The sequence below is a fragment of the Xiphophorus hellerii genome, chromosome 11 (assembly GCF_003331165.1).
Source record: "Xiphophorus hellerii strain 12219 chromosome 11, Xiphophorus_hellerii-4.1, whole genome shotgun sequence".
Lineage (NCBI taxonomy): Eukaryota > Metazoa > Chordata > Actinopteri > Cyprinodontiformes > Poeciliidae > Xiphophorus > Xiphophorus hellerii.
The window spans coordinates 4,290,241-4,314,792 of NC_045682.1; the positions used below are offsets into that span (position 1 = coordinate 4,290,241).

General features: G+C 37.4%; 1 protein-coding gene across 2 annotated transcripts in view; it reads left to right on the plus strand.

Annotated features, from left to right (window-relative positions):
• The window catches only part of tmem132e (transmembrane protein 132E), a 436,219-nt gene that overhangs the window by 301,295 nt on the left and 110,372 nt on the right, over positions 1-24,552 (plus strand). For both annotated transcript variants that reach the window (XM_032576596.1, XM_032576595.1), the window contains exon 2: positions 4,132-5,089. In XM_032576596.1, the coding sequence (XP_032432487.1) occupies positions 4,132-5,089 (958 nt within the window). The remainder of the gene's footprint in view (positions 1-4,131; positions 5,090-24,552) is intronic.

The following is a 24,552-nucleotide window of genomic DNA, read 5'->3' on the forward strand; positions in this document are numbered from 1 at the left end:
GCTAGTGTATTATGTATAGTTGGTTAAAAAATAATAGTTGTGTGTTTTTAAAAAAAAGCGAGTAAAGCTCAAAATCCTCCAAGGCTTTTGTTTCCGTACAATGTTTTTGGGGACATTGCAAAGTCTGTTCCAAATCAAAACATGGTTGAATTTAATAATGGGCTGCTTACAAACAAATATTTGGCTTTGTCGTCACTCACCGAACTAATAATTAGTTGTAAAAGCACAGTCTCTAAGAACTTCTTCACATCTGTTGTATGAAGTCGTCCGACTTCTTGTACTTGTGAACGGGTTTCCTGATCCAGGACGATTAGACCACATTGTCTGTTCATGTCTTGATTTCTCCACAGAAACAGGATGTCTGATGTTACATCATGAATTATGTATTGGGTTAAGGTCGAGGGCTTGGACTGGTCACTCCCTAACATCATTGTTGCTGGTCTGGAACCAAGATTCTGCTTGTTTACTGGTCTCTTTTGGGTGGTTGTCTTGTGAAAACACCCATTTGAAGACCATTTCTTGCTTAGCAAAAGACAGTAACTTCATATATGTCATGTATTCCTGGTATTTGATAAAGTCCAGTAGCATAGCATTAGAAACCTCTTTATATCATGATGCTTCAGACTACTTTAACTTAAACACGATCACCTGTTTGACTGCCTACGTCCCCTAGACGTAGGCAGAACCAGTTTTTCATTTGACCTGTCGAGTGATTTTGGAAAACTAAACCTTTTCAGCAAATGCTGCTGTTTAATTGATTGGGGCTTCTTTCTGATAGCTTGGCTAAGCATGGGTGTTTTCAAATCATTACTGCACTCACAGGTAACATGGAGTATGGATTATTGTACCATTTAGCAATGGTATAGAAATGACAAATTTTAATTTTATTGTGAAACTGCTAAACTCCACATGATCATCTTGACATTAATTATTAGTTTTAACTTTTTTCCACTCTTTGAGAGTAGCAAAATATACCTGTTTTATGTCAATGTTTGTTCTTCAGTGAGAAAATCTTTATTATAATGGTCCTGTAGTTATCTGTAAGATGTTCTGTGCTGGTTTGTTTTTTTATAATTTTTTTCCCCAAAAACAGTACTTATGATTAAGTAATTGATTATCTATTAACATGAAAACCCACTAGTTTTTATCCCCATTTGTCATTGCTTTTATCACTGCATCAGTAAATACCACAAAATATTCTGATAAACTTTAAGTCCATATATTCCATCTGAGCTGTAGAATTTGTTTTGTTGACCTGCAGCTGATGAATGCCTGAAAATTAAAAAAATAAACAAATAAATAAAAAAGCCAAAATGGCAAGAAATCGAGGCTTAGTTTTTAGATTTTCTGTCCACAATATCCTGGTTTTAGTTTTGGTTTCAAAGCATTTTGCTAAGCAGCTGACCCTTTTCTGCATATCTTGATACGCTTTTCCTAGTCGTGCACCAACTGATCATCCACAATTTCTGATTTTGGGTGAAACCGATCTTATCTTCATTTAAGCTCCTGTGTTTGGATACTTTCTTTTTGCACTACAAGGAAAACTTAAATCTCCGGACACCTCATTGGTGGTTTTAATTGTTTTGTTTGTTGTCAATGAATCTCAAGCCTTGTGATTTTGTAAAAGCAAAATACTGCTTCTGAGGAGGCTCAAAAACAGCTCTGTGATCTAACCTGTTGTGCAAGTTTTGCTTTTTATAAATGTTAAAAATGAATGACTAAAGGATTTTTTAATTTTTTTAGTTAATATAGTAGTTTGGAAAGCAATGCTCTAGACCGGGGGTCGGCAAGCCGTGGCTCTAGAGCCTCATGTGGCTCTTTAGCGCTGCCCTAGTGGCTCTCTGGAGCTTTTTCAAAATGTTTGAAAATGGAAAAAGATGGGGATGGGAAATATATATTTTTTGTTTTAATATGGTTTCTGTTGGAGGACAAACATGACATAATCATTCTTAACGTTTTTCAATGCTATAAAAATGTGTAGAATAAATATTACATTTCAACATTTCTGTCAACGACGATTTGCGGCAAAGCCTGTGACACGTTTCTTTCAGCTGGGCGGGGCGCGAGGCAGGTGGCTGCTGTAAACAAACTAACGGGTGTGTGGTGGGCCATGGAGAGCAAAGGGGAAAAGAGGAAAATAGCCGAGGAGAGATTCTGCAATTCTTGGACTGAATCATTTGCATTCATTGCCAATGCGGAAGGATTACCTGAATGTTTGCTCTGTAGCGAGAAGTTGACAAATGGCAAATACTGTACTTTCCGGACTATAGAGCTCACCTTACTATAAGCCGCACTTACAAATTTTTTGAGAAAAAACCCCCCCAAAACAACTGGAAACGTACACATATAAGCCGCAATGGCCTATAAAGCCGCATGGTTCAAAGGGTGAGGAAAAAGTAGCGTCTTGTAGTCCGAAAAATACGGTAATGTGGAAAGACATTTCCAGGGAAGGTATGGTACATTAGCTGCCTCGTCAAGATGAAAGTTGCATCTTACATGCCCGATGTTGAGAAGCTGTCCAGTGACGTCCTTAAACAGAAGTCACATTAAACACGTAAGAACAAAATCCTGCCATATAGGCACATATATTTAGTAACAAAGTGGTTGTTTTTATAAATTGATTAGTGATTTTTCTTATATTTCAGTGTATCAATGCAACGAAACATAAAACATTAATATTGTAACGGAAGGTAAACTTAAAGCACCATCGTACAACAGAATAGTCACGTGGTGCGTCATTCCGTCCAGGATGCATTACAAGAAAAATAAACATTTAATCATGAATACTAATTATGTGTACACTTAGTCGTTTTGATTATAGGCTAAAATAGCTCATATAAACACTTAAAGCCTGTTTTGCCTTCACTGTAAGCTTTATAATAAGGCTTTAAATTTTTTGCGGATCCAGACAGATTTAGTTTTTGTTTTTTTTGTTTTTTGGTCCAATATGGCTCTTTCAACATTTTGAGTTGCCGACCCCTGTTCTAGACATTTCATTTATATTTGAGGGCACTAAGTTAAGCCAAGTTTGCATTGTGTCAAAGGTGTTATTCAGTGTTTTTCAGTAAAATAAGATCAGAACATTGAAGTTCATTGTGACCTTTCAACATCTGATGTTTCTAAAAATAAATCAGTATCGGCTGAAATCGGAAGCAATCAGACTTTTTAAAGCTTTTGATTGGCCAGAAAACTGCAATTGTTGTACCCCAAAAGTTTATTATTTAGAAAACATCTGGGACCTCATAGAGGAATACAGTCCCAACATCCTGTTGTTGTTTTGCTAATATTTTGAATACAAATTTATATTTAATTTAATTATCCTTGTGTGACTTGTTGACAGTCCAGTAATATAAACCAGACTGTTTGTTGGACGTGTGTCAGTAGTAGATTATTATCTGATTAGCGTGTGTTGACCTGTTTGACTCTGTCACTCAGCTGACACAACAAAGAGGCTCCGTCTCACTTCCTGATTCATTTTTGTCACTGACTCTCTGTCTGCATAATAACTATTAAGCAAAATTCATATTTTGCATGTTTTTATACTTTTGTGTCTTAGGTGCTTCTAATAGCAGGACAATCGCTTAAAAAAACATCTAAAAAAAACTCTCAAATAAAGGTCGCTTGAGCCAAAAAACTGAAAAAAAAACAACTCCTGGTTGTTAACTCACGCTGTGCTGTTACCTAGCAACCCAAATGGCGCTCTGCTCATTGCCTAGCGAACTAAATGAAGTTCCAACATGTCTGATCAGCTGGTTTTATTACTGTATTCGCTGCTTGAAAAGACAAATGTTTTGTTATTGACTTGCTATTCAGAAACCACTTGCTGCATCTTGTTGGTTGTGTAGCAGGCTCCACTTCTGCTTTTCAAAGAAGTATGGTTGTATTATTGTGCATCTGTTTCACGTGTGAGTGTGAAGATACGGTGCATGGTCAGCAGCATCTTATTTGAATTTAAAGCTCACAATAGGCAGAACTGAGCAGACTAAAATCTCATTATCTGAAAATGAACATTTTGTGCAATGTAATGAACATGTTTTGTATAGCCCATAGATCTATCCTCAAGGAAGCACAAGAGGTCACCTTTAAGGAAACTGTTGAAGAGTTTAATGACCCTTGTTTCTCTCTTCCCAGCTCTTGCAGGTAAAATCTCCCCAACCAGCTCGGATGTCCTGTTCAGCGCCTCAGCGATGACAGCCAGCGCTCCACCACCCAGTGTGTATCTGCCTGCCAGCTTCAAAATGTCCAATGCACAACTGGCTTTCTTCTTGCGGGAGGCCCAGATCACAGGACAAACGGTTGGCGGCGGCAGTAGGAGCAGCAGCAGCAGCTCCGGACATCCGTTGCAGCGCTCTGAGAGTTTTGTGGTTTTCCAGACAAAAGACCTCCCCGCCATCAACATAAGCTTTGGGCCTTTTGCCCAGGACCAGGCTCTATCCAAGGAGCTGCTGCAGCCAGCCAGCCCTCTGGACATCCCGGGGCAGCTGACAGTCGGCTGGAAGGTGCGGGCCTTCATTGTCCAGGCGAGGGTCTTCTCCAACAACCCTATCGTCCAGGTGTTCTTCTACATTGCGGGCCGTGACTGGGACGACTTCAAGGCTCAGGACAACCTGCCGTGCATCCGACTGCACGGCTTCAGGGACGTCCGGGAAATCAAGACTTCCTGCCGCATGAGGGGGAACCTGGCCAAGTGCTTGGCGCAGCTGGAGCTGCCTCCGTCCTGGTTCAACGCCAACGTGGCACCGCTGGGCCGCAGGAAAAGCTCCAGCGACGGGCTCCTGGATGGATTAACCAGTGAGACTCTGCAGGCCGAGCTGTACTACACGCTGCACGAGCCCAATCTGGACGGAGAATGCAGCGAGGGTCACAGAGGGGGCAGCGGGGCCAGGGGAGAACCTCTGTCACAGCACCCTCTGCTGCGCATCGGGAGTATCAGCCTCTACCAGGCCAGTCAGGAGCAGCTGCTGGTGGACAAACAGCTGGACAAGAACATGTTCCTCAGGCTGCCAGAGAAACCGCTCAAACCTGGAGAAACACTGAAGATCCTGCTCTACCTGATGCCCAACTCCACTGTGGAACAATTCACCCTCAAGTAAGTCTCATTTCTTTGTTCACTGATGCTCTGGTGACTTTATTACACACACTTTCCATCTCTGATATCCCATTTTCTGTCTTTTTTATTGAGAAAGTGGCAAGTAGAGATGCACAACAGAGGCTCATTTAGTTTGTTTTTTCTTATTTTATTGCATCACTAACACATGAATCTAACACATGAACATGATTCATGTTTTCCAACCTAAATCATGGAATATATTATGAAATATGACTAAATCTTTCAAAAAAAATTTTTTTTCTACTGTTGTCAACAAGTTGTTGAGCAACGGTACAAATAAAACCATGGTGTAAATGTTGACTACTGTCATGTGACCTTGGCTGTTCAGAATAACAGTTCTGCAAAAAGTATTTGCTCTTTCAGATTCTTTCTTAAATGTTCTAGATAAAAAAGTTAAAATAAATTTAAAAAATGTTTTAGCTAAAAGAAAATAAATATTAGGCAGGTACAACCAGAGTAAATACAACTCATTTTCAAGTGTTGATTTTATCCAAACCCATTACATTTATTTATGATAAATGCTCCCTCATATCTTGCGGTTTCAGATGGCCATGTGTTTGTTTCAGAAAAGTTTATATTCAGATAATATATCACAACTTTATTACCAGATAATAACATTTTTCATCACAATCCCCTTTTTTGATTATAAGAAAATATTGAATATTTTATATTAATCACATAAGATTTTATTCTGATGGTTTTTTGCAGCAGAAGTTCTCTGGTCTTGTCTTGCCAGAAACTTTTTCTTGCTTGCTAAACTAGCTTGAGGAGCGAAGCAAGTTGATGAATTTAACTGGCAGCCAGTCAGAAAACATAAGTTTTTATTTTTTATTTTTTGAAAAATGATTGAAAAACATAAAAACATTATGATGAAAAGCTTAAGATTATTCTTTTTTACAAATCCTCCCTCCAACTTTCTGAGGCCCCCACAGCGCTGCCTGGTGGCCCTCACTTTGAAAAATACCGGTCTAAATTACTGCCGGGTCTCACTTGTCCCAGTTAAGGTCAGAGTTCAAGATCCAACAATCAGAAAGAGAGACTCTGCAAAGATTATGGCTCTTTCACCATCATATTTTTCTGTGCAGGTCACCACAGAAAGATATGACATAAAAAGACCAAAACCAAAATAAATTCATAAGGGAGAAAATACTTTTCGCCAGTTCTGTGTCTAAATATTCTCGCATGTTTGGAATAATCATCCCTGCTATGGGTTTCCCCTCTTCAGGTTCAGTATTCACCCCCAGCTCACAGCAGCAGAATTAGACCAACATTATTACGTTGTCTCAAGATGAATTCCTGCATTCTTTGATGGCATCAGTTCACGGAGTGAATGCATGTGCAGCTAATGTTAAACGACTCCAATTCATGTAATATTCGCCATTTTGGCCTCTTACCACACAAGCTGCTTCGCCGTTTCTGTTCATTATAGAAAGATGAGCATGTAATCACGTATTTCATCCTTCCCATTAATTTCCCCTTCACTGCTCAAAGTGGGTGCGCCTGCAGTAATTAAAGTCAGGTAAGATAAAGAGGAAGAGATAGTGTTATAGTGAAGCAGCTCTCTGGGGTTACCTATTTGAAATGTTGGCGTATGACCAGAGATTTCTTCTTTACTTTTTTTCCTCCCGTGAGAACAGGCTGCTGCTCAGAGTAGGTTGTGTTTAAAGGTCAAGTCATGGCTGGAGGTGACTCACTGGAGCATGCCATCTCTCTACTGCAGGATATTTCTGGCTCATATTGTGGAGAAAAACAAACTGAATCCAGGAGAAGATTAGAAATATTATTTATTGATTAGAAATATTATTTATTCATCTTGGTTAGCCCATTTTCCTTTCACCTGGAGCTGAATTCAAGAAACTAAGCCAAATTTCTCATTACAATAAATGTTTCTATTTTCAGCATTTATGACCCAATTTTTATTCAGTTACTGAAATGACTTTAGATGCTAATAATTAGTATTGTTTAAGTACTGAATGCTCCTCCTCCAGTGTGAAAAACAAAAGATTTTCTGCTTAAAGCTTAAATGTTGATGTTCTACTCCATAAAGCCAGATTTATTCCTGTTAGACTGTTATTAATTTGTTACCATCACCAATTTGTTAATTTGTGTTACCATCTGCAATTAAATTTTCCTTTGAATGATGTTGTCATTTACAGTATTTCTGGAAGAATTCAAGATATTTTTCTTTCCTTTTTTCAATGCAATTGTGGAATTTCTTAGGGTTTCTAATATATAGATTTTCAGCTTAAGTTTTTGTATGTAAGATATATAAAAAGCAATGTTTTTAATACATTTTATTAACATTTCAATACAGAACAAAGTTGTGCAATTGATAAATAGTTTTATAGCAACCCATACATGGTTCCAACAAGTATGAACTGGAAGTGATCTGTGCTACTAAACCGCAGCACAAAGGATACGTGAACTTTGGCTTCAATACCAACAAAAAGAAATTGGAGCACTCAAAACCTTTCATCGAGTAATAGCTGTAATGTACTTGTTGATAAATTAGATGGGAACAAAAAGAGAGCTAGTTCTAAGCTTGTGGCTAGCTTATTGTTGCCATAGGAATTCCATAGCAACTGTCATGATAGTTAGTCATGAATACCTACCAAGTTGGCTGTCAGCTACAAAGTTCCCGGAAGTGTGATGTCACATGAGAAATCTGTATTAATACTGGTAATTAGGGCTGCAACTAATGATTATTTTAGTGATCAATTATTCTATCAGTTACTCTGATGATTGATTGGACAAATGTCTCTAAATCTGACATGTATACGCGCCATCCATTACTTCTGTAAACAAATCGCTGCTGACTGATGTCTACGTTTTTCTTCACATGCGGGTCGCTTTGGCGTTGTAAACCGTTCACACAGAAGTGTCATTGCGATCACATTTAATTAGTAGCATGAACCACAACTCAAATAAAATCGGATAAAAAAAAAAAAATCGAATTGAGCATCTAAACATTCTGTGTGAACCCAGCACACAGAATGTGTTCAGAGCTTCTGTTACTTTTTCCATCACGTGAACTTTTTTTATTTTTTTAATTATGCCTCATTGGTTTAATTTTTTTAATATCAAGGGTGGACATTTATTGTATCGTTTATTATTGTGATACATTATTGTTGTCCAATAAATTTCACTTAAAGCAATTTATTAGCTGTAATATTTTCTCTACTGTTTGTTTAATGAAAGCATCAGTAAATATCAGTACATTTGGAAATCTAATTAAATGCAGCTACCATCTTCAGTTTAATAATATAAATCACATTTCTTTGTGACTGGTGTCCTAAAGAAACTCATTACTAAAAGGAATGTTTTCAAAGAGCATTATTTGTGTTGTCGCTGTGACACAATTGCAGCTTAAAAAAGAAGTAATAAATAGCCCTTATAGTCACTATTGTAGTCGTTACCACAAGATATTGTGATAAAACTTTAAGTCCATATCTTCCACTCCAAGTATCATCCCATATAAACCTGGAGTAAAGTTTAACGATGGCATTGAAATTCTATTTTTGGATACCTCATGTTTTGTGTCACTGTATTATTTCTACATTATTTACCCTGTTTAAGACTCATCCGTGCTTCTTAGCATAATAAAAATCTTAGAATAAATATCGATTTTAAAGATGACTTAAATGGGATGTTCTAGGTGATTTAGGTGAAAAGAGATAATGGATCATAATGCAAGCTTTTATAGAAATCTCTCTAATAGGTGTCCATTAGTGACTATCAATTTAGTCTTTTTAACATTTTCTTGGCAGAGCTTCTCTCATTTCAATCGAATCGCTTTTGTTGCCTCTGTATTTGAGTTTTAGGATGTTAACTACCTTTCTCAGAGCATTATGCTCATTTTCCACTCTCTCTGATATCAGAATGTCGTCTCAGAGGGATTTTAATGGCTGTGACGGTAAACGGTACTGCTCTGTGTTAAATTCGAGTTTGACCTGTTCTCGGGTTGAAAGATGCTGAGGGACAGAAGGCCCCAAATCATTCCACTGCTCTTTTCCACACAGTATTTGAAAATGGAAAATGAAGAATTGTTTGCACTTAACAAAGCTTGAGGAAAGCAGTTTTTTCCTCTTTTTGTTCACTTAAAAGCCTGAAGGAGAGAAGCAACGGCAGGTCCTCATTAACTAATTCAGAAATGATGATGAAACGCTCTGTAAATACGCTTGTTCTAATATCTTACAGACCTAAACCCAGAGCTTTGCAGAGCCCTAATTAAGAACTAGTTACTCCTAAAAACCCTGCTCAAAGCCGGTGCTCTTTCTGCCTGCAGATAGTCTTGTACAGTAAATCATTTTGCAGGTAAAAAAACAGAAAGATCAGAACTTGTACATATTGAATCATTAAATGTTGGCAGTAAAAAGCTATTTTTTTATTAAGCCTTGAAAAGTTGTGGGTGGATATGATTGTATTAGATGAAGGATGAGAGCATGTTGCTGACCTGACAACACAGAGAGAAATCATGTTGTCTGTAAGCAGGACGGTACGATTCTTTGGTTGTATTAGACAAAGGCTGTCAGGAGTAAAATTCTCTATCACTCGAGGACTGGAGTTACAGACCTCTGCTTTACACTAGCTGCGTTTCCACTGACCATATAATTGTGCAAATTGAAATTATGAAAGTAAATTTGCTTTATGGGAACACAACAATTTACCTTTTTTCTATATATACTTTTTTAAGCTAGGATGAGGTGGTTTCCTGCTGTGTCCAAATTACTGTATTAAAATTGCAAAGGAAACACTTTTTCACGAGTCACGTGGTCAGCAGCTGGATGCTACTATTGGCGAAAACGACAAAGACGACAAGGGGAAGTAGTTGGAGGATGATGGCATGATTTTCATTGTCTTATTGCATTGACAAACTTCATGTGTGATTTTAATTAAGTTTCTTATTTAATGGAAATACCACAATTGCAAAATTGTTTTTGTTTTTTCACATTATTGGAATATTGACAAAGTTTTGCACAAATTTGTAATGGAAATGCAGGTATTGTTGATGGGCAATATGAACTTAAAATATTTCGACAACAGTTGCGTAAAGTGGTGCCGCTGAACCACCAAAAATACAAAATAAATGCATTGAGTTGTCTTTTAATCTATGTTTGTTTGAAACAAACATTTGAAATGGAGATCCTCCGAACAACAAAAGTAATAATATTGTGCAAACTTTTAGCTGGTCAGTGTCTGGATAAATCTGAATTCTTACTATAATTTTTTTTTTACCCAAGATAAACAGTAGGATAATTATTCACAGTAAAACAGTTTTACTGTGTCTATTTGTAGCTTAAATCGTCTCTCAGAATTGTGGATGAAATCCCAAATACCTAACATGATGCTAAATCACTAAGTATTATAATCTTGAAAGCAAAGCACTGATTTTAGAAAGCAAAACGTCACCTTTTGTAATTCACACCACTAACAGGAAGGGTGATAAAACACCTCAGTAGGACGTGTCAAAATGGAGGAAGGAAGCTAACGCTAGCTTATCACCAAATGTTTTCCTATTCCAAGAACCTCAGTAGAAGCATATTTTCTGAAGACATTGTAATAATATGTGCAAAGTCTGATGATCCTTTTGAAAAAATTAAATCAACTATGTTTTAGATGAACTGTTAGAATACTGTAGAATTTTTGGTTTATGGGTGGAGAATAAAAATGAAAACTATATTTTATGCAGCTCAGAACCACCAGTGACACTAGTACCACAGTTTGAGAAGAATGGATCCGGAATACTCTGCTGGTGAGGGATCCAAGCCTCTCAAGTTCTGAAAAACAAAACATATATGTACATTTAATCTAAAAAAATCATAGAAGATTTGTGTGTAAAACTTGATGTCTGCCTGTCTTTTAAACAATGAAACTGAAATTATTTCTTAGTACAAGCCCCTGTAACCAAGCAACCATGACTAAAAGATGCAGCTAGCTTTGTAATGTGCCTGATTATGGTTCACAGATAAAAAAAATCAAAAATTCAGTAACTAAGAAAGTTACAATTCTTCTACAAGGTCAGAAGAAAAATGCTCAATGTGAAATGCTACACTGCACAGTCATGGGAAAAGGAACATGGCATTTCTCCAAGTAGATGGTTGCTGACACTCTGCATCCTAGTATATAAAAGGACAGCTTGGTGGAAGGAAAATGTGGTGGACAACAAGTACATCAACAGAGATAAATGCAGCCATTACAGGACTGAGAGATTAATCCCATTCAAGAGTTTGGAGCAGAGTTACAAGGCGTGTGAACTTTGGCTGAAGCCATTTCTGAACCAGAGATGACATCAGAAGTGTCTTACCTTTTCTGTGATTTATCACATTTATCCAAATGCACCTCAGTTTCTCTAAATCTTAGAGAAATTCCTGCAGACTGCGTCCAAAACAACATGTGAATCTCCTGCAGCTTTGCAAACACGTTTGTTTTCTCTTTAGTTCAAGCTACGTTCTTGCTCTTCAACTCGTCCCTTTTATTTAAGGAAGCAAACAGCACCTGGAAAGCCCACTACTCATTAACCGAGGTGATTCTTTAGCCCGTTTGAAGGTGTGAGATGAACTTAGCGACCGCAGCATGTTTTCGTGAAATGAGCTGGGCCTTGGGGGTAGCTTCCATCTGAAATGTTTTATTCAGAGCTTTGGAGGTGGTTGGGGTGTGCACGCAGGGTTTAAAGACATTCTCACACTTCTTGTTGCAGTAAGATTTTAATCATTAAAGCTCAAACTCTCAAGCATCAGAGTATACATCTGGTATGCTTTTACAGTGTTTTCATACCTGAACCAATCCCCTTGAGAAACCTGTTCCTCCCCTCGCCTCTGGTGGCGCTGCATCACGAACCACTGAGGGAAACGACTCAAAAACCCCTTAAGACACTGAGTGCAATTTCCTTCTTTCCTTCTGGCGAACCAGAGTTTTTGGTCCTCATCAGAAAACAATCCGGACTTCCTAGGCAAATGGACGGAGTTTGATTAAAGCGGACTAAACCTGACTGGTGTGAATGCAGCCTTAGCGACTCTCGTTGCCTTCATCAGAGCCAGATTACAAAAATATTTCCTTTAAATCAAAGTGACATGAGGATACAGCCATCTGAACCTGCTGGGGCAAAAGCTACAGCTAGACTTGTAAAACATGAAAGATCTGTCCAGTCCCCTGCCTGCTGGAGCAATTAACTGACCAAGTGAGGCATCTGCATCTCTCAGCCTAGAAACGAGGGGCTATAAAACACTGAAGGAGAAGAAAAGGCCAGATTTGCCCCTCCAGAGAGCGAGTGGCCTCAGCAGGGTGTGAATTCACCGGCTCTCCTGGCCAACCGTCGGGCCGTCCCTGTGCTTCGAGGAAGATGATTAAAGATGCAATAAGCGTCTGTAAAGATGAATCAGAGTGCCTCTCCTCCAGCTCTCCTTTCATCTCCTCCATCCCTTCATTTTCTGACATGTTTGGAGACGTGGAGCAAAGCCCGCATGGCCACTTGTGGAGCGACCCTTTGTCTTTTGCGACAAAGGGTTGCAAAAAACCCTGTGCATTTCTGACACACTGTCAGAAATGTACAGTGTGTGTCGACGTGAGCGTACATCATGCAGAGGAGGAAGAATCCGTGTGTTGGATTTAGTTACCATGGCAATGCAGTGATGTATGGCATGAAGCTGTGATGTTTTGTTTATATTGAACTTGCTTGGAACAAGATTGTGTCTTTATCATCTGAGGAGTTTTTCCTTCTGTTGCATTAAGGAGACGCTACGTTGTTTAGAAGAGTAATGTTTACAGATGTTGGTCAGTCTCACAGCATTACAGCAGCACAAAGGAAGCCATCGGCAGGTAACATAGCAGGACTGTGCTCTTTATTATAGAAAAATAAACCAGATATTAGTCTTTTTAGAACATCTGTTATGAAATCCTGCTCTGTAGTTGTCAAACGATGCTACTTTACAGTAAAACTAACAATATAATTAATGCCAATATGGTAAACTATTTAAAACATCCGATAAAGTTTAATCATTTAACATGTTTTTTTTTTTATAGGACTTTGATTCATCGTCTTGATAAATTCCAATTAATAATGTTAAAGCTGCAGTATGTGACTTGTATAAAAAAGTTTTTTACATATTTGTTAAAATTGTTTCCATGTGATTATGGTATAAAATGAGACACAGGAGCAGCACCATACAGAGAGTGATTGTCAACACTAAGACCTACCTCCTGGCTCTGATTGGTTGTTTCTTGTTGGTACTGGGAGAAGGCAGGAGAATTAGATTTTTTCTTTCACAGATATCTAGTGACGGTTTCAACAAATATGTAAAAAATATTTTTATAAAAGTTACATACTGCAACTTTGAAGGAAAAGGAAATTGAGAGCATTATTGTAAAGTTATTTTTTGCTCTTTTCTCTGTTTGTTCAGAAGAGCATCAATAAATATCATTGCTTCGATAATGTGATCAGTTTCAGTGGCCTCGTTCAGAGAGTGATAATCGGGTTAGTGATGCTCTGACACTTAAACTCATTCTGTCTCAGGCTTTGGAGCAACATGTTCTCTGTCACCATCTTCAAAACGGCAATAGAGAACATGTTGCTGGGAAATGTTGTCAAAAATCATGCCATCTCCATCCACATGGGGGCGACTGCTTCGGCTCACAACATGTGTGCTGCAAATGCAGAGGCATCCTCCTGCAGCTCTGATTAAAGCAGCAGTCACAGGTTTAATGAGTTTATCACTTTGTGTTGGCTGTGTGGTGCATTCATGGTGCATCTGTCCAACCACACAGAACCACTATTGATGTTTCTATGCTGTTATCTCCCAGCACAGTTACACAAAAAAAAGGCCACTTAATGGTGCTCCTATTTAAACAAAGCAGTATTACATAAAGTATTTTTCCTTTATGTCTCTTGTCTTACTTTGATTTTAATATCAATGAAGTCATTTTTTTACTAAACAGACTTGGGCAAAAGACATCAAGGATTTTAGAAAAAAGTTCTCGTTTTTGTTGCCGAGATTACACAAAAACATTTTCTAAGCCAACAAAATCGAAAATATTCGACCAAAAAAGTAAGAAACTTGTTGTACTATCTTTTAACTAAAACATCTGAGACCATTTTCAGAATTTACAATACATTGTTCTTTTCTACGTTTTGTGAAAATATTGTGTTTAAATCGCAAAAATTTCAAATTAAGCCTTTTTATCTTGAAAAAATTTGTAAAAATCCACCCCGAGTTATTTCAATCTGTTGATTTTGGCATTCCGTACCTAATCAATGACTCCATTATGTGAGCATGAAGGCTCAGACGACTCGCCACTGACAAATCTCCAACACTTTTAGAATCGATACAAAGTGTTTTTTACTCCCTGACATGTTTATGTTCACCATGCTTTACACGTTTATATTGCTCTTTTCACCTCATTTTTCATGGAACACATTTTCAGAAACGGTTTTCAGTTCTTCACAAAGAGGAATATTCAGGATTTATCGGTCAAACTGCCAATTATTTTCCTTTTCAGAGGTTTTCTGGAACCTGAAGCTACGGCAATGAGAAATTAGTTCCTCTAAAATCTTGTTTCTTCATATAAATTTCCAGGAAGCCAATTTCGACCCAGCACAGGTTGATGGTGATGTGCCGTTTTAATGAGACCAAACTGCCCCTTCTGCTGTTTTTACAATCTGACAGATTATTAGAAAGTGACTCTGTTTAAAGCATGTGTGTTATCCAGCCATGTGGCACAACATTAGCTTTTATCCCTGGATTTGTTAGGTTTGCCATCTGTGAACACTCGAGGGTGTTTCACTTTATTCCTACCAACTATTACTATTGCCAAGGATATTATAATTATTTCCACTTTGTTTTGCCAAAGGGCTGCAGCTAATGGTTTGCAAGAATGTTTTGTTCCATGGTTTATTCATAGGCAGACTTGAGTCGCAGGATACAAAAAGGTTTATGTAAGAGTGTAAATAAGAGCTTTGGCACTGCATGCATTTCGAATGATGAGCTGCTGTTTTATACCCTGTTGACTCACAAGTAAACATATCTGTACTGCAGCCCTCGCATACGGACGGTTCTCATTATCCTCATCCGGACATTGCTGTTGGAAAAGCAGCATAGTGCCGGAGCTTGGGTACAACATGCAGAATTCAAATGGCTCCCAGTAAAGGCTGCAGGAGAAGAAAGCACACTGGAATCCAGGCAAAGTGACCCACATTCTGCTTTACTGGCTTCAGCCCCACAGGGTGAATGAAGCCCTGGGAAATGGGTTCAGTGATTTCTAGGTTTGGAAAGTGCTTGATTTCTGTATAGTCCTTGAAAGTGCACAGTTTTCTAATACATGCAATCTAACGTTTGATCAAAATCCTACTGTTAAAACCAGATATTTTCATACGCCTAAAAGAAAGAGATTTTTTTTTTCTCACAAAATTTAAATCAGATTAAAATTAAACATAACTTATTTTAGGTCGGCTACTGTTCCAAAATTATTTCCATTTTCTAGGTACCAGAAAAGTTAGCGGGAGCATTTTTTAAGAGGTTCATTGTAACTTTGTTTTTCAGCATTTAATTTGATGCGTTAAACATTAGTGAAATTGTTTTTTGGTTTTTTTTAGGTGTTTAAACACACTTTTGTTAAATTTTGTTATATTTTACTCTCCTTTATCCCTGCTGTAGAATATAGAACATTATCACAATATTAGCTTTCATAAGAGCAATAAATGAGAATAAGTAATATTCTCTATATTCTCTAGAAATAGCCTCTTTTTTTTAGTTAGTATTTTTTTCTCCTCTGTGTGCTTCTGGAACAGTTTGAAAATTAAATTTAAAATGCTTGAAAGGTGCTTGAATTTTACTGTGGGAAAAATGGAAGGGTGGTTGCAACTGCCTGGCAGGGAATGCAGCAACTTCCTGACCTGAGTCTCTGCTTCCTGTCGGCTCTGTGGTCGCCACGTGTCAGCGCCGCCACCGGAGCCGGCTCATCTTTTCGTTGGCATGTTGATGGGAGATGTCACCACCTCTCGCCGTGGATCGTGAGCATGTTCGGATCGTATGACTGAAGCTGCCAAGCCTGCACCGGAGGGCACCATGTCAGGTCGCATCAAGCGACACAGAGAACGGCTGTTTAACACCTCATGTCTCTGAGAGAGAAAGGGGGACTTTCTGCTCACCTTCAATTGCTCCCATTCTCGGTGCAAAAGTCTTAAATCTCCTCGTATTTCTGACAGTGTTTCTTCTTACAGTAACCAAACTTCCTTGATAAAAAGTTGTTCTGATTTTTTTTCTCTCCAGAGTTTGTATGGATGGTTTATATCCTTGAATTTCTATTAGGTCTTTTCAAGTCCTTGAAAGTGCATGGTCTTCAAACTGCACAGTTTTGATAAGTAATTGAAATAATGGTAGTCTTATATTTTCTATGTTAAACAACTTGATTGAAATTGGGAGATTCTTTTGTTAATTTAGTGACTAGTCAGGCGTATAAGGTGTGAGAAACATTTCAAAACATAAAATGCAACCCCACAGGGTAATACTACCACCAACATGTTTCACAAGTGAAGATGATGTTCCTCCAGAGTTACCATGGAGATTCTTCTCTGAATCGGTTATGGAGGTGGACTAGTAATGCTTCTATGTTCTGATTAGTTCTGAATTATTTTGTAAACCGCTTATCTTTTCCCTTCTACTTCCTTTACTACCTTGTGCTTATCATAAAACCCCAACAAAATACATAAAATTTTATGGTTGTATCATGAAATGTTTAAAGCAATATAAAGTGCTTTGCAGGGCACATCTTGTCACAATAAAATTAACACTTGTGTTAAAATGGTCAGGCACTGGAGCAGAAATGAGTAAAACAAGCAAACAGTAGCCGTAACATTAACTTCCTCTTTTATTCTCCTCCTCTCCACAATGAGACGATAATTTGAAGTGAAACATCAGAGGGAAAAGTTGGTACCACTCCAGAATCCACCTCCCAGCCCACAGTATCCTTAGAAAAATATAACAAGAGAGTAAACGCCCCCTCCATCTGAACAGTTTTTAATAAACTGAGCTTTTTTGAGTTTTTAAAGCTTCTAGAAAGTTGCATGCGTCAGCTCAAAGCTTGACAAAGTACAGATTTTTATGCAGGTTTTCTGAAGAGTGGGTGTCTCCAAGGTGATTCAGCTCTTTCCTGGCCTTGAATATACACTCTAAGTAACTTTGATTTGGAAATTCCTTTTTTGTGTGTGTGCATGAAAAACAATTTTTCATCCTTTATCTATTGAGTAACTAATTTTTGTGCTGTCAGCATGTTGGGGTGAGTTTGAGACAAAAACTAACCCAAGTACAGCTAATTAAAGTACAGCCAATAAAGCCACAAGGTTCCTGCAGGTCATGCATTAAGTTTGGGTGGGGGAAAAATCATTAGTGTGCTGCATGTGCATGGGCTTCGTTTTTTCTATTGGAAAAACTTTTAGTATTAATATTAAATTTTCTTTGGCATGTGATTGTATTGATTGTGTTTTAAATCAGTTTGATTTAATTAATGTGTAATATGGTGCTTATATTTAAGATGTTCCACATTAACTGAAAAGGAATAATATATATGTGGACGTTTGTAAAATTACTCAGTCAAAAATTAACAGCAATAAATTTGGTTATTCAGGCTGCCACAAGAAAAAAAGCAGGATTTATTTTTCAGTAATATTCTCACCATGTTCATTTATTCATTCATTTATAAATGTCCGTTTCAAACAAAATGTTAAATTAGGATGTTTAAATATGTAGCTCTAAGCTACAAACTCAATATTTAGCTCACTACATACATAGCTAACAAGAGAGCTAAATACTTAATTTGAAGCTAAATATTTAGCTAAAAAACAAAATATTAGCTATCTAAATAGTTAGTTCCAAGTTAAATATTTAGTTTGAAGCTAAATATTTCAATATAAATTTTAGATTCATGCAAAATAATTAGCAAGCTTAATAGTTAGCTTCAAGCTAAATTTTAAGCTCAAAGCTAGATAGCTTCAAGCTACATAATTAGCAAGTTAAATATCTCAAATTTAAATATTTTTCAGGATTAATATTTAGCTTCAAACTAAATATGTACCTTGCTACCTATATAATTAATGTGAAGCTTTATATTTAGAACACTTATAACCAAAATGCAGCCTGAGGCCCGTTTACCACAGAGTAACTAAGCTGTAGTTACTCCATGCTAATTTAGTAAGCAACTTACATATTTAGTTGAAACTACATATTTAGTTTAAGCTAAATATGAAAATATTTTATAATGTATTTGTCCCACTGAAAACATTGTTTTAGGTTATTTATTTTCTTGGGTTGCTATGTCCGATCCAATGGGAACTATAGCAGCCCTTTGCGCTTTCCTGGACCCTCTGCTTGTCATGTGGGGGTCTGAACAAAGTTACTCCTTGGGCACCAAATGGCAACTTTCACATGTTTTGCTGATGGATGACTGCAGAAAGCACTATGGTTTTGGAAAAAGCAAAACATAAACAGCTCTATAGAAATGGTTCAGGGACGGTTTTGGTTGTGTGAAAACAAGGTCAAGATGTTAACTTGTCAACACGATTGAGGGTCTGTGTGATGTCCAGGAAAAAAAACATTTAAAATACCGGGTGTAATGCACTACAGTTTACAGAAATTTAATAGTTTGCTGGTGCTGGGTTGCATCATAAAATGAGATGTCAAAAACTATCCAGCCAATTTTTGATTTTTACTTTTGGGGCTCAGAATATGGATTAATCTGTAAGAAATCTGCAGGAAAAAACTTCACTTTTGGTGCCAACGTTTGATTTTTCATCGCTGCATAGTCTATTTTACATGATTGAAATTGTTTTTTACAAAGCTGGTTGCTAAATATACTGCTAAATATACTCCATATAAGGTTCTAATTTAATGAAAAGTATTTTAAAGGATTACTACTCAAGCATTTTCTGTATTGCTTTGCTGTTTTCGAAGCATAATTGAACAGCAACTGTCCTGCAAGACTAGTTTAAAGATAAAACCTGGGATAAATTGACAAAAGCTCAGTCCTCCACGTCTCCTCAGTCTTCTAGGTAATCAGTCGCAGCTCACAGTGTTCATCTGTTACAGTAACACTGTTACAGCGATAGTTTATCCCGGTAAATTAATTTTTCTTAACTTTAAACGAAAGTGATTTTGAATATTTGAATAATCATAATATTTATCTCCCCAAATTCATTTGGTTATTCTGTTTTTGACAGGTTTCACTGTCAATCATGAAGAAAATATGATTAGACAACCATGTCTGTGTTACTGCTGGGAAATATTTTTGATGTTTTATTTTGTGACATCTTACAAGTAAAATTACAACAATTTAGTTTGTTTAATACAGTGGAGGAAGGTGAGACTGCTCCTTTTAGCGAGAAAAGACAAAGATTAAAGTAGACCAAAAAAATCGATTTATAATGGAAATTCAACAGAAGTGAAACTCTAACTAGAGAGTATTAAACCAAGAGTACAATTGAAGCTATTTATTTCTGTTATTTTGATGATTTTGGCCTACAGAATCAATGAAAACTTAAAATTCTGTTTATTGAATAGGACTGCTGGGGCCATTCCTAGTGACTATTGTATAAAAATATAAACATTCAATGTGATCATTGAAGTTTATCTAGTGCATCTAGACAATTTAGTTCGTCTGACTTTTCAGCCAGATGTCTGAAACATCAAATAAAGCAAGTCCCGCTTTTCCCACTTACACCAATGCATACTCCATTGTCACCTTAAGGAACAATCAAAATTTCCTGTGGCAGTTGCAAATTAAACAAGCAAAACAACACAAAAATTATTTTCAAAGTCAAAATTGTCAAGCCTTTACTTTTGTAATCTTGATGACTATGGCTTATGGATTATGGTACTATATTATGTCCTATATTATTGCTATTCGACTCAATCAGTCGAATAGCAAAGAGGAACAAGTGACCGCTGACATTCAGAACTTTTGTTAAATTTTGTTTTTGTTAGTGTTTTTTGTCTTTAGGGATAGAAAACGTATTGTTTCAAAGCTCATAATTGTCTCAGTAAATATATGATAATCCTTCATGCATTCACTTGAACATCCAAAGCTTAGTCATAGAGGCAAGTGCTATAACACAATTCACTCCATGTCATATTAGGTAGGAGAGCTGAATATGGCAAAAATAATATCCAGCTTGATTGTTGGTCTTCAGATTTTTCAGATGGAAGCCCAAGGCAGAGTATTTCACAGTTAGCATCAGGGAGGAAGTCTGCAGGCGGCTGCAGTACTGGCAGATCTTTGTCCAAGTTGAACAAATCTGTAATTTGAACTCAGCTTGGTGCATTAAGTAGACTGACAAAACTCTGACAATAAGTGTAGAGCAGCTTACAGTAGATAGATATGAAGCTGGAAGAGTAGATTGATGAGCAGCATTAGCCCAGGAAACCATGTCTAGACATCCACTCAGAGGGAAAGGGAAAGTACACAGGAAGCAATGGGAGATGGAAAGTTAGAAACAATAAGATGAAGTTTGATAAAGCAAGGACCACAACTCCAACCAGCTTGTCATTAAATAGTTTCTCTTTTTATTGGGCAACAGATAAGGCCCCTCTGACCTCCATAGGGCTGGATGTGTTATCAGATTTATCATGTTTGACCGTCTTGCCTCACTGCATCAGCCCTGAAAAAAAGATATTGTGAAAACTTTTTGTCATCTCAAATTTGGAGGGGTTTTTTTGGAGTATGGGGAAAGTCTGTATGGGGCTAACGGTCAGTTTTGGAGTGGCTTTTATTGGTGAAGACATGTTTATAGCAAGAAGTGTGTACAGAAAAGCATATGTCTCACTTCGGTATTTAGTTTTTGTTTGGTATTTGTTTTTTTTTTTTTAATTTCTGGGTGTTCTTTCCAGTCACACTAAAAATTATTTACTCCACTCTTGGCTATAAGTTGTTTTTTTTTATTCACCATCTCAATTGAATTTAACTTTTGACTTTCACTAGATCACTCCAAAACCTTTACATGTTCTTCTATAATTTGTTTGAGCTATTGAGAGGTGGATTGTTGAAGTGGTAGTGCAGGCTTCATGGTTTCATCAGTTACATTAAGTAGGATCAGCATCTGAAGTAGAAAAGGATCATAAGTTATAAAACTAGCACATTTGATCAGCTAGTTTTACAACTGTATGAACTGTACAAGTATTCACTTACCATCCAGAAACCACTTGCTACAATCTTGTTGGCTGTGCAGGAGGCTCCACTTTTGGTTTTCAAAGATGTATAAAACGTTGGGGGGTGTGGCCAGCAGCAGCATGTTTGGATTTAAAGTGACAGAAGCCCTAAAACAGCTCATAAATCTCATTATCTAAGAATGATTTTTTGAAAAAAATGTAACGAATTTGTTTTACATAACCAGTAGATCTAACCTAACCTGTTCAAGCAAGCATAATGAGTCGCATTTAAAACCTTTTCTTATTGTATTCATATATATTTCATATCAATCTACAGCAGTCTTTGCAAGCCATCCAGACGGTCAATAATAGTTTGAAGAAAACTATTAGGGTCTTCCAGTTCTTCTCTACTGACCTCATGCTGGAAATATAACAAGCTAAAACAGGAGATAAAAATTAAATTAGAAGAAAAACAATGAAAACCTTGTAAATGCTTTAGAAAAAGTTCTGCATGGCGGACAAAGCAAATTGCCCCACGCGCCTGGGAGGCTGATTAATCCATCAAGACGTGTTTAGCTGCGATTAAATTTGCTGTAATCAGTTACTGAGCTCACTTGCTTTTTTGTGCAGCTTAAATAGGTGTTGCATAACTCCAGGTTTTATTCAAGACTTTAATGAGTGACTGACTTTTCTCATTGTCTTTACCTTCCATATCAGAGGGGAATAAAGTAAGGGTGGATAAAAAAAAAGCCAGTGAAGCGTTTACTGTAAGGTGTTTCACTTTTTTACCTTTTTTCACACATATTGGATCATTTTCCTTCTGCACAAAGCAGCACTTTTCCACCACATGTGGTTATCTTTAAAAACCGTTATGGGTTTAGTGAACAAAAAAAGAGAGAGATAAGGTGTTTTGCACTCCAAGCAGCTTCCATTTACCTTCCCCTCCCTCTTTCATGTTGTCATAGAAAGAAATCGGTGGGGTTTTATTACTATCTCTCCAATCTCTCCTCTCCTTCCTGTTTTTTATGATGGCCTGCCAAGAGATTTGCTGAGCCAATCTGCAGTAATGGACATGGCTCTGCACAGCATGAAGGACTGCACTGCCCAGTGGGTTACAGTTTCAAAGGAACATGTAGTGTGAAGCAGTTGTGTCTCCCCACAGCAACGAACTCTTGCTTTTAATGATGTGCTCTTCTGACTTCAGAGAGGGCTTCTCACAGCTGTTATTTGCAAAGCTGAACATCAAGTCAGCTACACAAACATGAATAGGCACTTCCTTTACTGCTTCCTCTTCCCCTCTCCGGCTTGATGCAGCTAACTTTTTAATAAGAGGACAATGGAAGGTACGGCCATATAACCACAAATTTTATTGTGTGATTGGGTTTTGAACTGGTGTAGAAGCTACCTTTCAGACGTTCTGGGAATGCTAATAGCAGGGCAAATTTTCATTTAGCTCTTTACCACTTTTTCTAACTTTGAAATAGGGCTGGACAATAAATCAGTGACAATATATATCACGATAGACATATCTGATAAAATATTCAATATATAGAATATTCAGTGAACTCTGATCCATAACTGAACAGCACTCGGAGGAAAGGCTTTAGACGGTCAACTTCTCACGGCCAGCTAAGCTAGGTGGGTGGTATCAACCAACTCCCTCACTGTTTAATTACCTAGCAACCCCTGCTGAGTAACAAGCAGTTTCAAGTTCCCCCCAACTTTAGTTACCTAGCAACAACCTGTTGAGTGTCTTGTGCTGCAGCAGTTGAGGTTTCACCGCTATTTCTCATAACATCTAAAAAAATTGTGAAAACTGGAATTCTTACCAAGATGAGAGCTTTTTACAAAATGTTGGTGTTTTTTGGCTTTCAGAGTCCATAGTGACCATTCATTAATTAACCCTTAAGGTTTAATATTCTGTTTTATATTAATATTTTATTTGTATATATTCTGCCTTCACTGTATCACAGCTCTTTAGGTTTGAAAGCAAACAGAGGAAAACAGCAGTGATATTTTTAAGCACAAAGCTATACTGAGTCAACCTCCGTTGAGTGTGTTTTTCACACCTACGAGCAGTTGTTACTATTTACAATCTTTTTTTCTGAACCTGATAGTGCTGAGCACTGCGACCATGGGATAATCTTCAGATGACACTGATACTGAATGCTTTTGTATCTCTGGGAGAGTTTAATTGGATTTAAAGAGTGGTTCAGCTGTTGTAAAGCGGGATCTTGTGCCTGTATAATGCTAACTGCATATTGTACATTGACTTTGTAGCTTGGAAACTGTGATGGTGTGCCTTTCTAGCCAGAAGTTTTTGATTGGAAGAGACTGGAATAAAATGTCATCCCATACAATTGTGACATTGTGTGCCAACGTAAATTCACCTTGGAAGTATTTCTCATCCTTTTAGTGCACCAGGAGAAATGATAAAACATTAATGGATAAAATAATGTAGCGTTAGCCCATTAGAAACTCTCAATGGGAAGAATTAGGACAAAGACATGATGCATATTCATAAAGCACGGCAGGCATCCAGGACCGCTAATCTAATAATTGTTAATGCATCAATTGTTTTTTCCCCTTTCTGCTTCTAGTGGCACAATCAGCTTTATGTGCCTCATCAATTTTTACTCTCACCACATTTCCATTTGAACCGGAGCAGTCATCATTCTTGGATTTGCAGTAATGTACTTCAGCGGGAGAGAGCTTTTAACTCATGTATGGCACTCTCTGCCTGCCAATACTGATTTGGCACATAATCATAAGAGAAGTCAGATTGCCTATCATGATTATTTGCCAACTCAGTGAAGCACAGAGCTTTAATTTTGCCTTTATGTCCAAAAAAATAAAGAACTTTGACTTGGCCAATTGCTTTGTTCTGTCCCTTGACCTATCTCCACTTGGCGTATCGATGCCCTAATCCACAGTGTCCATTTAGGAAACCAGAAAGTCGATGGTAATTAAGCTGGAGCTGCTTTGGGTTAGCAAAACATGTTGGCTGAATATTTTTCTTTTCCATATGTTGAGAAACATATGGAAAAGAATGAATGGATGTTCCCATGCTTTCTTCACAAGTTTTGGATACTGGAAGAAAAGTCTGGATTTCAATCTGCTCACTGGTCGTGATCTTGTGATCGTTACAATTATTTCATTTTTTTTCATGGTTATTTTAGGTAAAAGCCCAAAGAGTTGCAGATTTTGCGACTCATATTTGACTTTCTCCTGGCAGTCTGAACGTCTCAATTCCAATCTTTTCACCATAAAAAAATGCAATTTGTGCCATTTCCATCTGTGCCTTGTTGATTTTCT